Source organism: Rhinatrema bivittatum, chromosome 1 (assembly GCF_901001135.1).
Source record: "Rhinatrema bivittatum chromosome 1, aRhiBiv1.1, whole genome shotgun sequence".
In the NCBI taxonomy this organism is placed as follows: Eukaryota; Metazoa; Chordata; class Amphibia; order Gymnophiona; family Rhinatrematidae; genus Rhinatrema; species Rhinatrema bivittatum.
This window is the reverse complement of record NC_042615.1, coordinates 66,372,768-66,386,116: the sequence shown is the minus strand read 5'-3', so window position 1 is coordinate 66,386,116 and position 13,349 is coordinate 66,372,768. Positions and strand designations below refer to the sequence as shown.

General features: G+C 40.5%; 1 protein-coding gene across 1 annotated transcript in view; it reads right to left on the bottom strand.

Annotated features, from left to right (window-relative positions):
• Positions 1-13,349, bottom strand: part of TDO2 (tryptophan 2,3-dioxygenase) — a 65,805-nt gene that overhangs the window by 16,175 nt on the left and 36,281 nt on the right. The window contains exons 5-6 of the mRNA XM_029614431.1: positions 8,767-8,894; positions 3,863-4,049 (exon numbers count right to left, since the gene is read on the bottom strand). Of these exons, the coding sequence (XP_029470291.1) occupies positions 3,863-4,049; positions 8,767-8,894 (315 nt within the window). The remainder of the gene's footprint in view (positions 1-3,862; positions 4,050-8,766; positions 8,895-13,349) is intronic.

Below are 13,349 nucleotides of genomic sequence, written 5' to 3'. Positions count from 1 at the left end.
CCTTCCCCCCACCTTCCCCTCCCTTCCCCTATCTAACCCAACCCCCAGCCCTACCTAAATCCCCCCCTCCTACCTTATTTTATTTCTTACGCCTGTCCGAAGCAGGCGTATCTTGCACGCGCTGGCCGGCTGCACGAAGGAGGCCTCGGGTCCGCCCCCGGACCGCCGTCAAGCCCCCTGACCCGCCCCAGCCCACCCCCTGATCCCCAGACCTGCCCCCTTCTGGCCCCTTTTTCGATGCCCCGGGACATACGCACATCCCGGGGCTTGCGCGCGCAGGGGCAGATTTTCTCAGGTTACGCACATAGCCTTTGAAAATCTGCCCCAATATCTTTTTCTGAGTATGAAGATTCCAAAAATGAATGTGTCCCAAAATGCACACTTCTCAAATCTGGCAGAATTGAGCTCCATGTGGATATTATTATTAAATATAATCTTTTTTGTACTGAGGAAGGTATTTGCTTGCACTCTTAAAGAAAATACAATAAGGGGGCTTTTCTTTAAGTTTCAAAGTGAAATTCTATGACTAATTTGCATTTAAAATTGCCACAGGTACAAGAGTACCCATGGACATTTGCATTTGTGTTTTGTGCAGGTATTTTTTGAATGTAAAATAACTTTATTTTCCTCCCCCAACCAAAACACAGCCCCATATGCACATTATTCCACAACACACCTACTCTTAACCACATATAGGGGCAGATTTTAAAAGCCCTATGCGCACCGAGCCTATTTTGCATAGGCCCTGCGACATGCGCAGGTCCCAGGGCTTGAAAAAAGGGGTGGGGCAGGGGCGGGGCGGGGGCATGGCCAGAGGCCTCCATAGGGCCTCTAGGCCGGCAGGTCGCATGGCGACACTTGGCCGGTGTGCGCAACCTTCGCCTGCCCAGAGGCAGGCGCAACTTGAAAAATAAAGGTCGGGAGGGGGGGGGGGGTAGGTTCGGTAGAGAAAGGGAGGAGAAGGTGGGGGGGGGGGGTGGAGGGAACAGGGAAAGCCATAGGGGCTCTCCTAGGGCTCGGCGCGTGCAAGGTGCACAAGTGTGCAACCCCTTGCACGCGCCGAGCCCAGATTTTATAACATGCGCGCGCATGTTATAAAATCGGGTGTAGATTTGTGCGTGCAGGGTTGCGTGCACAAATCTACGCCCGTGCGTAGGTATTAAAATCCAGCCCTAAGCGTGGGCAATTTTTAGATGACTGATTTATGCAGGGAAATCAATTTTTACTTATTGAACTGGGTTTGAAAATTGCCCTGATTTTATATCTTTCTCGATAAGAGTAAAGTCAGCATGTAACTTGTACGTGCAGATCCTAGTCAGCATTTTCTAAGCATAGTTATGTGCATAAGTTTGCTTTGAAAATATTCAGGTAATTGGCCTGATATGCATATAGATTAACTCACATAAAATTGCCCCTCTGCTTCGTTAACTCACATAAAGTTGTAACTCGTCTTCACTAACTCACATAAAGTTGTAACTCATCTTCAGAGGGTGCAATTTATGTGGGTTGGCTTATATGCAATACTTTTATAAAATAAAAAAGTATGGACGTAGATTCCAACTCCGCCCCACGGGAATCCCTCTCTGCAGTTTGCATAAACGTTTGCGTCTAACTGGGATACACGTGTACTTTTCTGTGAACAGAGCCCCGGGCTATTTTGTTGGAGACATTTGTACGCATAAAGGGCCAGATTTTATAACATGCGCGCATGCGTAGATTTTATAACATTCGCACAGCCACACGCATGTTATAAAATCCAGGGTCGGCGCAAGTAAGGGGGTGCACACTTGTGCACCTTGCACGCGCCGAGCCCTAGGGGAGCCACGATGGCGTTCCCCGTTCCCTCCGAGGCCGCTCCGAAATTGGAGCGGCCTCGGAGTGAACTTTCCTTCCTTCCGCCCCCACCTTTCCCCACCTTCCCCTCCCTTCCCCTATCTAACCCACCCCCTCAGCTCTACCTAAATCCCCCCTACCTTTAATTTATGATTTATGCCTGCCTCTGCCGGCCAAGTGCCGGCGGGCAAATCCCCGGCACAGCCGATTGCCGGAGGCCTCGGTCCCTCCCCGCCCCTTTTTATCAAGCCCCGGGACAGACACGCGCCCCGGGGCTTGCTCGCATCACCGAGCCTATGCAAAATAGGCTCGGCGAGCGCAGGGGCACTTTCTCAGGGTTATGTGCATACGTTACGAGCGTAACCCTTTGAAAATCTGCCCCAAAATCAATTCCTGAAAGAATAAAAGGCTGTAATTTAAACTGGAGGGCTAGCAATGCTGTCTAAGGTAACAGCCTGCAATTCTGCTGTAATTCTGGTGTTTCCAGGTTCATACCCTAGTATGACTTTCCAGTTGTCCAAAAGAATGTTGATTGTAATTAGGAATTAATAATAATTGTGCAAGCTATAACTGCTACATGAGAACACAATTATAGAAACAAATGTAGCAAAATCATTAGCATACTTATTAAAAATGAGCAATTCATTCAACAGTATGCAAGCAAGGAACAGAAATAATTTTTTAAATATCCCCAGACATAGCTCTGCCAAGAGTTTAATGCATTACTCAGTTTTGCATATCTCTGGATTAGAAATCCTCAGTGCAATTAGCAATAATTTAAGATTCTAGAAAGATCTCTTAGCATAAATCTTAATTATAGTGAACAGTTTTGCAATGAAAACTATAGTAGACAATAATGTCATTTATATGGTAATGAGCAGTAGCTAAGGGCAATTATTCTTTTTCATCTTCACTTGATTATTTACAATGAAAAGCGACTTATCAAATTTATTAAACTAAAGTAACTAAACTTCCATTTTATATAGTAGTTGCCGCATATGTGATAGCGTCGTCTATAAGTTGTGTAATAAGACCAGTTATCTTCAAAATGTCATCTCATATGATAGTCACCATCACTACCCAGTTCTTGAGTACCCCTTATTCACAGGCTATCCGTAATGAATATACATGGGATAGATTTACATATACCACTTCCATTATTTAAAAGTCTATCTCATGCATATTCACTGTAGATAGCCTGTACACCAGATTGGTTAATGGATACTTGAAGTTGAGTTCCATTACTTTATAAAATTCTAGAAACAAAAATATTGGTTTCACAAATAGGACATTTTAATGAACTCCATGCAAAAAAAGAAATCTTGATTTTGGTGAAATAAACTGCATTCTTTTGAATTTATTCATTTCAGCTTAATAATTAATATTATTTCTTCATATTTTCTTTTAATGTACAGCAGATACTTAAATATTTTAAATATTTTCTTCAGAAAGTAGCAAGTTAAATAAGTACCCTCCATGGCATTATGATATGTTGTTTGCAGAATATAGTAGTCAAAGAGTGTGTATATTTTATATATTCCACTAATATACATTTTACTTTATGAGTTCTGATTTAGTTCAGTCCCTTAGTTTCTAAAAATGAGTTTGGGTCAGACAAATAAGCCCATTCTCATGGGTTTTATTTATGGGGGTTTTTTTAGTATTAATAAAACCAAAATAAAGACTTTTAGTTGGGTCCTATTGATCCTGGTGTCCCTTTTCCCTACATGGCTTCCCTATTGATTTCTACTTGCATGGGATTTATTTATAACATATTTTGCAATTGTTCATATGTGAATCCTATCCAGATAGATATCCAAGGTATACTGCACCTAATGCTGTTGCCAGATTTATTTAGAACTAAAGAACCACAATTGGCTCCTATGAACAAGATGACAAGGTAGAATCTGCCTTCACTAGAACAAAATAATGTTTGCATTATATTAATCCTGTGTTTTTCTTTTTGTATTTGAAAATTTAAAAAATTCAAATAAATTACAAAAAAGAAATGATTGTCCACATGCAGTACCTCAACTAGTTGAAGAAGTGTTGGTTCACGTTCAGATTTAAGTAGTATCTCATTATCTTTTCCTTGGAAATTATCACGGTAATGTCTTCTGTTATATGGGACTCTTAGACTCTCTGGAACACCAATCTTGTTCTCCAACAAGCGAAATTGCAAGCTCTGAAAACCTGAAGCTGGGCTCAAATATTCCCTTGACAAAAAAAAAAAAGTATAGCAAATTAATACTTAAATGAAAGACCAGCTTGTCAATCAACAGGTTCCAGATTTCATGAAATAGGACACAACTGAATGCCACACTAAAGAAATTCATCTTGGTTTTAAGGTGATTGCCTTCTTTTCCACTTCATGTTAATAGATTACAATGATCCAAACTTTATAAATACATGAATTTCAACAAAATCACCCTCAGTTTTGTATAAACTGGAGTTTCATCTAACTCTTGTATCATTTTGTTGGGTTTTGCTGCAAGGTGTGATGATGAAATACTATTGCCAACCTTAAAACCATGACATCAAGAGACAGCTGTCCATTCTTGATGTTTAGATTTGTAAAAACAACACGCTTAGAATGAAATATGTTTGTATAATGTGGGATACAAGTCATTGAATAAAATAAATAAATAATAAATACATTTTGGAACACTTCATCCATTCCCAGGCTCTTTCCTAAGTAAAAATTGACTAGAACACAATAGGAAGTCATACCAAATCTTTACTATAAAGTTCAAATTGTCGTTGCTATGCTGAGAGGCTGGTGAGATTTTCCTCAACAGAAATATCTAACCCCCATCTAGGATTTATATCACCTGAATTTCAGCTGTTTCAGAAGTCATTGGCCAATTGAAATATTTAGCAAGGTGTGTCTCAGTGCTATCAACCCTCTCTGTGGGATCTTCCTGTTGCCTGTTACACTCTTCCTGGTTTGAACTCCTGTGCACTTAGGGGTGATTTTTCAGAGTTACACGTGTAAGAATTAGCATATACATGCATAAGTAGCCTGTACTTGTGTACACATTATTATATAATATTCAAACATATGTGTGTATTTTCGCTTTTGTATGCACATCTGCATGCATCAAAAAGGGGTGGTCTAGGGGCATTCCAGGGTTGGGCCAAGAATTACATACATAAGTTGCTATTTTATAAGAGACTTATGTGAGTACATGTGGTTACTTATCCGTGCAATTTTACACCTGATAATTATCTCATGCAATTGATATTAGATGGGTATGTTGCAAATTATTGGTTGGGTGGAAGCTGTGGGTGAGTTGAGGGGATATAAGGCTGAAGAATTAGGAGGGTCTCAATGACCTGAAGGACTGGCTGAACTGGTGGAGGAATTGGAAAACTAGTAATTTCAATTATGTGTGCAAGTTTTAAAATATACACACCTAAACGTTTAAATCAGGGTTTTACGCAAGCAAGTTGTATTTTTTTGCACATAAAATATATGCATGTATATTCTAAATTAGGCAAGAAAAGTACATGTGTTCAATACATTGATATATGCTTTAGCAATACATTGCAGATATTTGCATGTAAGCATATATACGTGCATATGTTGGGGTGTACCTACATGTATTTTATAATCTGTGCATAGCTGATACGCAGGAATGGTAACTTTCAAACCAGCGTATGGGTGCTATTTGGTGCATGTGCATTGATGTGTGCCCAGATTCTTGGCCATTTTATAAGTTAAGCATATATGTGCGCATGTTATAAAATATTCTGACCGTGCACAAATGCGTGCCAAATTTTAAGTGGACATGCAAATCCCACTTCTACCGCTTAAGTCAGAGGATTTTAAAAGGGGCACATGTCCACGCCTTTGCCAGTTTTACCAGTTTTCCACCAGTTCACCCAGTTAAGAGCTAGGTCCTCCAAACTCTCTAGTTTAATAGCCTTCACTCTCCACAGTTAGCCCAGACCCTTAAAACCCCTAAGGTATGGCTAGTTTTCTTTATTTTTAAACTTATACCTCCTTTATAGTAGATAGAAAACTTAAGCAGCACTAAACCTGGGTATGTGCCCAGGCATATAAGAATTTATACGCACATCTCTCGGCTCCACCCCAGAGCACCCATGCCCCACCCAGACCATACCTTTTTTTGAATTGGAGTGAGATGTGTGCACTGTGGGAGATGCATGTGTATCTGGGCGGCTTTTAGAATATGGTAGGCATGCATGAGCCCAACTTTTTTGCGCATCCCCAAATTGATATTCACGCCAGGCTTTTAAAATTTACCTCACAGGTTATAAAATACCATAGTAGTTCTCTCCGTGTGGCCATTTGCACACATATTTGAGGCTATGTAGAATTGTTGTAAAGTTATCCTCATAGTTTCTATGTGGTCAACATGGGTGGAGATTAATCTGTCATAATAGATATCTGATTCATGAGTGGCTAGCATTTAGTAATGAGCATCTCTCACTGGTTAACAAGTACAGGCACTTGTTTGATTGACATCTTGTAGTCAGGCCTTTCAGATATGTGATTGGATATGACTGAGCTGCTGTCATATTATAATTGGGCTGTGATAATCAGGAGGACACACTGCTAGTCAGCAGTCCATTATTAGGTTTGGATAGGTTAGAGTTCATATCAACATATGTTGTCCCCCAATTATGTTTATCCATGTCTCCCATTGTGCTTTCAAGTTAATCTTAAATTATTTATCTATTTTAATTGAATTAATTTATCTATTTTTTCTATTATGTTTATCTATTTTAATTGAATTAATCTCCTAACTTTTCTCTTAGTTATTTTCTAATATGCTCTAACCTTCTGTTCTGTTCCTTTCCTTATTCCCTAAAGTTAAAATATCATTTGTAAAGCACGGGCGCTAAATGTTATGTTTATTTTTAGTTCTGTTGCGAAGTATTGTTGATTGTGAACCGATGTGATGTTACTAAACAAATGTTGGTATATAAAAACTACAAATAAATAAATAAAATAAATAAATCTGATTGGATAGCAAGGATATTTTGTTTATGGAGTCAGTTAAGTGTCAAACCATATTTGGTCATCATGGCCTGTTTAGAAAAAAATAAACAGTACTTTCCATAGTTCTGCATCTGCAGTTAATTGTCCAGATGCCTTCTTGTGCTAGATTCATATCTGTTTATCCAGGTCCAATGCCTTGTGATGATGATGCACCTGCTCTGATAGTTTTTGGCACAAACATTCTCAAACAGCTGAAATTAAACTACTCATATATTCTCTCTCCCCCAACCCACCCACCAACATATGCAGGACTATTACACTCTAACTGTGGTTTCTAACTTCTGTGTAAGATTCAGAGACGAGAAATGCGTCTCCTGTAAAAAAAAAAATAAGAAAAATAACTGACTTTTATGTTAAATTGTATATGAAAATTGACTAAAATATCTAAGGCTGACCGCTACTGACCATTAACAGATTCACACAGCATTATAGTCAGCTGGTTATTTATTAGTTTAGGGATAGATTTTTAAAGGTGCACGTGTCCATGGGTGCACACTTCCCAGCACGCACACATGGACACACCGATTTTATAATCGCGTGCGCGAGTACAATTTTTGCATGGTGACGCATCCCGGCCTTTTCCAGTTCCCTCCCAGTCCGCTCCAATTAAGAAGCAGACTGGGAGGGAACTTCCCTACCCCCTCTACCTAACCTCCCTTCCTCTCTCCTCCCCACCCCCCTAAATCTAACCTACCTTACATTTTTTTTAAGTTGCTGCTCTTCTGAAGCAGAAGCAACTTGTGTGCGCCGGCTAACTGCCGCCATGTGCTCCCCCCGGCTCAGCGTCAAATGGCCGCTGTACAGGCCGCCTCCAGCCCTGCCCCCTGAACCACCCACCTGGCCCCATCTGGCCCCGGCACTTCGACTTGTAACGGGGGTTACGCATGTGGCCGGGCTCCTTTGAAGATGCGCGCAGCACGTGCAAGGACCAGCCACTTGTGTAACCCCCATTTTTTACGCGCTCAGGGGATTTAAAATTCTGCTGATAATGCATTGAAAAGGGAGTTGAAAAGCCAGCACTGGATCCAAATTTTATGACTAATATGGAGTTGAAAGTGCTAGCAGTAGAACTCACAGCCCGCTTTTAAAATCCATTCCTTAATCCATGTAATGCTAACGATTTAAGGGTAGATTTTTAAAACATTCGCGCCTCTATGTTTGCGAGATACTGGGCGTGCGCACATAGACGCGCAATTTTATATCATGTGTGCGCCGGCGCGCATATGTTATAAAATTGGCGGGGATTTTGTAATCCGCACGCGCATGTGTGGGCGGGGCATGCAAGTGGGGGAGGATTTTTGCATACCTCACACGGCGACGCATTTTGACCTTCCTCTGGAACTTCCCTACCCCCAACCCTAACCACCCTTCCCCTTCTCCTCTCCTCTCCAGCCCCTAAATCTAATTTATTTTTTTTTTACCTTTTTTGCTCAACTTACTTCAGCTCCTGAGCTGAAGTAAGTTGAGCATGGTGGCAGCCAGGACAGCTAACAATGGCGCTGTCCCGGCTCACCCCCCACCCCGCCTCTCCCCGCCAAAAACACACCCTCCGGCCCTCCCCTTCCAAGAGGCCCAGCACTTGAGCACGTATTGGCCGGGCCTTTTGGAAGATTAGCCCGGCGTGTAAGTCCCGGTCACACGCATAAAGGCAGGAATTTATGCGCCGGGCATTTAAAATCTGCCTGTTAATAATCTAGATCAGAATTCAAGATTGATCAGCTAAGATCAAGATCAAAACCGGTTCACAATATTGCCCATCTCTAACAGAAATTAACATGTTTCAGTTTCAGCAATTACTTAACATAATGTGAGGAAAATGTCAAATAGATATCTCTTTGAAATGCTGTCCATCACCAACATTAAATAGATATCCATCTTTGAAATATATGATCTGTAATGTGTACCTGAAGTCAAAAAAGTCCAGTGCTGTCATTGTTTCTAGAACTGAAAATTGTTCCACCAGTAATTTAAGGATCATGGAAATACGATGAATTCGAGTAATGACTTTAAGCATGTTCCTCTCATCTCTCACCTTAGAGGAATAGAAAATAAGCACATTTTATTAATTGAACGTAAGGAAGATTTGCACTAAAGATGCACAACATTGGAAATGTCCAATAGGTCCCACAGGGTTTGAGCACACCACAGAGGTTGTATATTCAAGCTGTCTGGGGAAGTTACTGCCACTATGGTGAAGACCCTAATCCTAACTGCAGGTTACAGGGAACATTCGAACTCCAAAGAGGCCTAAGAGATGAATATGTCTTTTGATTTTGTTTTTAATATATTTTTTTTTCCTTTTAGGTGTTTGTCACTGACTCTCCAGTACATAATACCACCAATTCTCATTTAATAACTACAAATGGTTTCCTCTCTGTATTTAAAAAACTAGCGGAGTCTCCACCCATCCCTGCAGGGTGTCCAACTGTACCCATACCAGAATGAGTTTTCCTATAAGGGTTTACCTTGCAATTCATTCATTATTCCAATCAAACTTCTATTTCTGGTTCCAGAGATGGCTCAGCGTATTTTTTTGTCGGCACACAAATCCCACTTCTACTGCTTAAATTGGGGGATTTTAAAAGGGGGCATGCGCCGACGCCATTCCCAGTTTTACCAGTTCGGCCCCAGTTCACCCAGTTAAGAGACAGGTCCTTTAACCTCCCCTAGTTTAACAGCCTTCACTGCCCCCAGTTAGCCCTGACCCTTAAAACCCCGCAGATCTGCCTAGTTTTCTTTAGTTTTTAACGTACACGTCATCCATAACAGAAGCAAAGTTAAGCGGCAGAGCACTTCAACGCGTGCCAGGGCACATAGGTATTTATGCACACATCTCATGTTCTGCCCTTTTTTAAAAATCTTTGGAGATGTGCACACTGCAGGAGATACATGCATATCCAGGTGACTTTTAAAATCCACTTGGTGAGTGCAAGCCCAACTTATTCGCACATTGCCTAATTAATGCACGCGCCGGGCTTTTAAAATTCACCTCTGAGTATTTCTGGTTGCTTTTCTTTCATGTGTTGAAGGGGATATTGCCGTAGTCTGTTTCTGTCTGCACTTTCCAAGGGGTGGGTGAGAATCCTGTCCTATTTATGTTAGGGATGTGCATTTGTTTTACTTGTTTTATTTTGCTTCGTGTGTAGTAATATTTTTTAGTGCGCACTAAATCAGATTAGTGTGTATTAAATGGAATTTAGTGCATACAAAAATGAAACAAAATGAAAAATAATGAAACAGAAAAAAATAAAAATAAATAAAAATGAAAGGAATTTTTTTTTAACTGCATGCCCCTAATTTCTGGCTTGGCAAAGAAATGACATGCCTTGAATTTTTCACTTGGAGGGGAGGGATGCAATCGAACATATTTCTTACAATTCAGTGTGCCATTAAGTTATATTTTTCCACAGTCTAGAGGGTCAAGGAAATGGAGCTGGTTGTCTAAAGAAATAAGACTATTTTTCATGGATGATAGCAGTTATTCATCATTTGAGGGATTTTCCAGTGATGATGATCCAGACTTTCTTCCAGGGGTTGATGACTGCTCCGAACCGGAAGATCACAAATCCCAAGTAAGTTCATGCAGCAGTGTTGGGGAGGAGATAACGGTGCCAGCAACCAAGAAGATGCAAAGTCCTCCAATGGTATGGGGAAGACAAGCATTCAATGGCCAGCATAATAGAGACAGACCTAGAGCTTCACAGACCAAGTAACCACAGCTGAAACCCTCTAGAACATCTCAGATGCTGCAGCCATGAAAGTCAGATATGGCAGGTTGTGATGAAAAGCTTCACAGCAGGTATACAGCAAAATGGAATCCAAAGACATTGTGCATGAACAAGATGGGCCTACATTGGATTCCTATCCCTATTCTTTTCCATTTCCACATGCAGTTCGAGCTCCTATAACTCACCTACAAGAGCCTTCAACAACTCCTCACTATCTTATCTTTCCTTACACCCCTCCCCATGAACTTCACTTATCAGGCAAGTCATTCCTATCTATGCCCGTCTTTACCACCAATTCTAGAATCTGTGTTTTCCACCTGGCTGAACTATATTGTAAACACCACTCTTGTGTGATGAAGACTTGCCATAGCCAAGGTATGATATTAATAATGTAGTCATTATGGCAGCAAGTAATCAGATGGTACTCACAGAAGGTGTGCCATTTAATGTGCCCTACTTCTTTATAATAAAAAAACTCTTCTAATAAATAAGGATAGCACGGATAACAAGGACTATTGAATTCATAAATTAAACAGTAAAGTCATTTTATTTTAAATATATAAATATGTAAATAGACTATATATTTTCTATTTATAAACACATTTAATACTTTGTGTCCTTAATTCTTAACAATAAACAAATTCTCACAAGTTATAAGGAACATAAGGCTTGCCATTCTGGGTCAGACTAAGGGCCCATCAAGCTCAGAATCCTGTTTCTAACAGTGGTCAAGCCAGGTCACAAGTACCTGGCAGGATCCCAAGGGATAGATAGATTCCAAGCTGCTTAACCCATGAATAAGCAGTGGATTTGTACAACTCTACCTTCATAATAATAGACTTTTCCTCCAGGAACTTGTCCAAACTTTTTTTAAACTCATCTACACTAAAAGCTTTTACCACATCCTCTGGCAATGAATTCCAGATTTTAATTATACATTGAGTAAAAAAATATTTTTTCTTATTAGTTTTAATTGTATTCCCTAGTAAGTTCATTTGTGTCCCCTGTTCTTTGTACTTTTTGAAAGAGTAAACAACTGATTAACGTTTACTAGTTCCATCCACTCATTATTTTATAGACCTCTATCATATCCCCCCTCAGCCATCTCTTCTCCAAGCTGAAGAGTCCTTTCTTCATTGCAGAATTGTTCCATCCCCTTTATCATCTTGGTCACCTTTCTCTGTACCTTTTCTAATTCTGCTATATCTTTCTTAAGATGTGGTGACCAGAACTGAAAACAATTCACAAGATGAGGTCACACCTTGGAGTGGTACACATACATTATGATATTCTCTGTTTTCTTCCTTTCCTAAGCATTCCTAGCATTCTATTTGCTTTCTTGGTTGCTGCTGCACTCTGAGCAGAAGATTTCAACATATTTTCAACAATGACACCTAGAACCTTTTCCTGACTGGTGAATTCCTAATGTGGAACCTTGTAGTTTGTAGTTATAATTTGAGTTACTCTTCCCTAAGTGCATTACTTTGCACTTGTCTTCATTAAATTTCATTTTCCATTTGCATGCCTAATCTCCTAGTTTTGCAATGTCCTCTTGCAATTTCTCACAATCCTCTTGTGATTTGACAACTTTGAATAGCTGTGTGTGTCATCTGCAAATTTGATCACCTCACTTAGTCCCATTTCCAGGTCGTCTATAAATATATTAAAAAGTAGCTGTCTCAGAACAGATCTCTGGCACACTCCACTATTCACCTTTTTCCATTCAGAAAATTTACCTTTTAGCCCTACTCTCTGTTTTCTATCTTTTAGCCAGTTGGCAATCCACAATAAGACATTGTCCCCTAACCCATGACTTTTTAATTTCCTAAGAAGTCTCCCATAAAGGACTTTGTCAAATGCTTTCTGGAAATCCAGATACACTAAGGGGTAGATTTTAAAAGGAGCACTTGCGGCGTACATGTGTGCCCGATTTTATAACTTGCGCGCGCAAGTTATAAAATCAGGGGTTGTTGTGCGCAAAGGGATGCACAACTGTACACCTTGCGTGCGCCGAGCCGCACTGCCTTCCCCTGTTCCCTCCCGGGCTTCTCCGAAATCGGAGCGGCCTGGAAGGGAACTTCCCTTCCCCCTAACATAACCTTCCCACCCCGTCCCCTAACCTTTTCCCCCAGTCCTACTCTAACCCCCCAAAATTGTTATCTTACCTTTTGCGCCTGTCTTTGGCAGGTGCAAGTTTCACATGCTGGCAGCCTGCCGGCATGCGATCCTTCGACACAGAGACAATGGCTGCTGTGTCGGAAGCCTCTGGCCCCGCCCCACCTCACCCACGGACCGCCCCACCCTGCCCCGCCCCTAGACAGCCCCTTTAGTAAAGCCCCAGGACTTACACACATCCCGGGGCTTTATGCGCATTGCTAGGCCTTTTAAAAATAGGTCCGGCGTGAGTAACCTTTTAAAATACGGCCCTATGTCAACTGGCTCACCTTTATCCACATGTTTATTTATACCCTCAAAAAAATAAGGCAAATTTATGAGGCAAGACTTCCCTTGGCTAAATCCATGTTGGCTTTGTCTCATTAAACTATGCTTATCTATATACTGTATTCAGCAATTTTGTTCTTTATTTTATTTATTTATTTATTTATTTATTTAAAAGTATTTATATACCGTTTTTACAAATGGAAATTTTATCAAAATGGTTCACAAGAATAATATTAAACTAAAATTAAATTAAAAAGAATAAACATTACACGAAATCGGTATAATAAAATTTTTACAAAATTAAACTACTCTGAAAA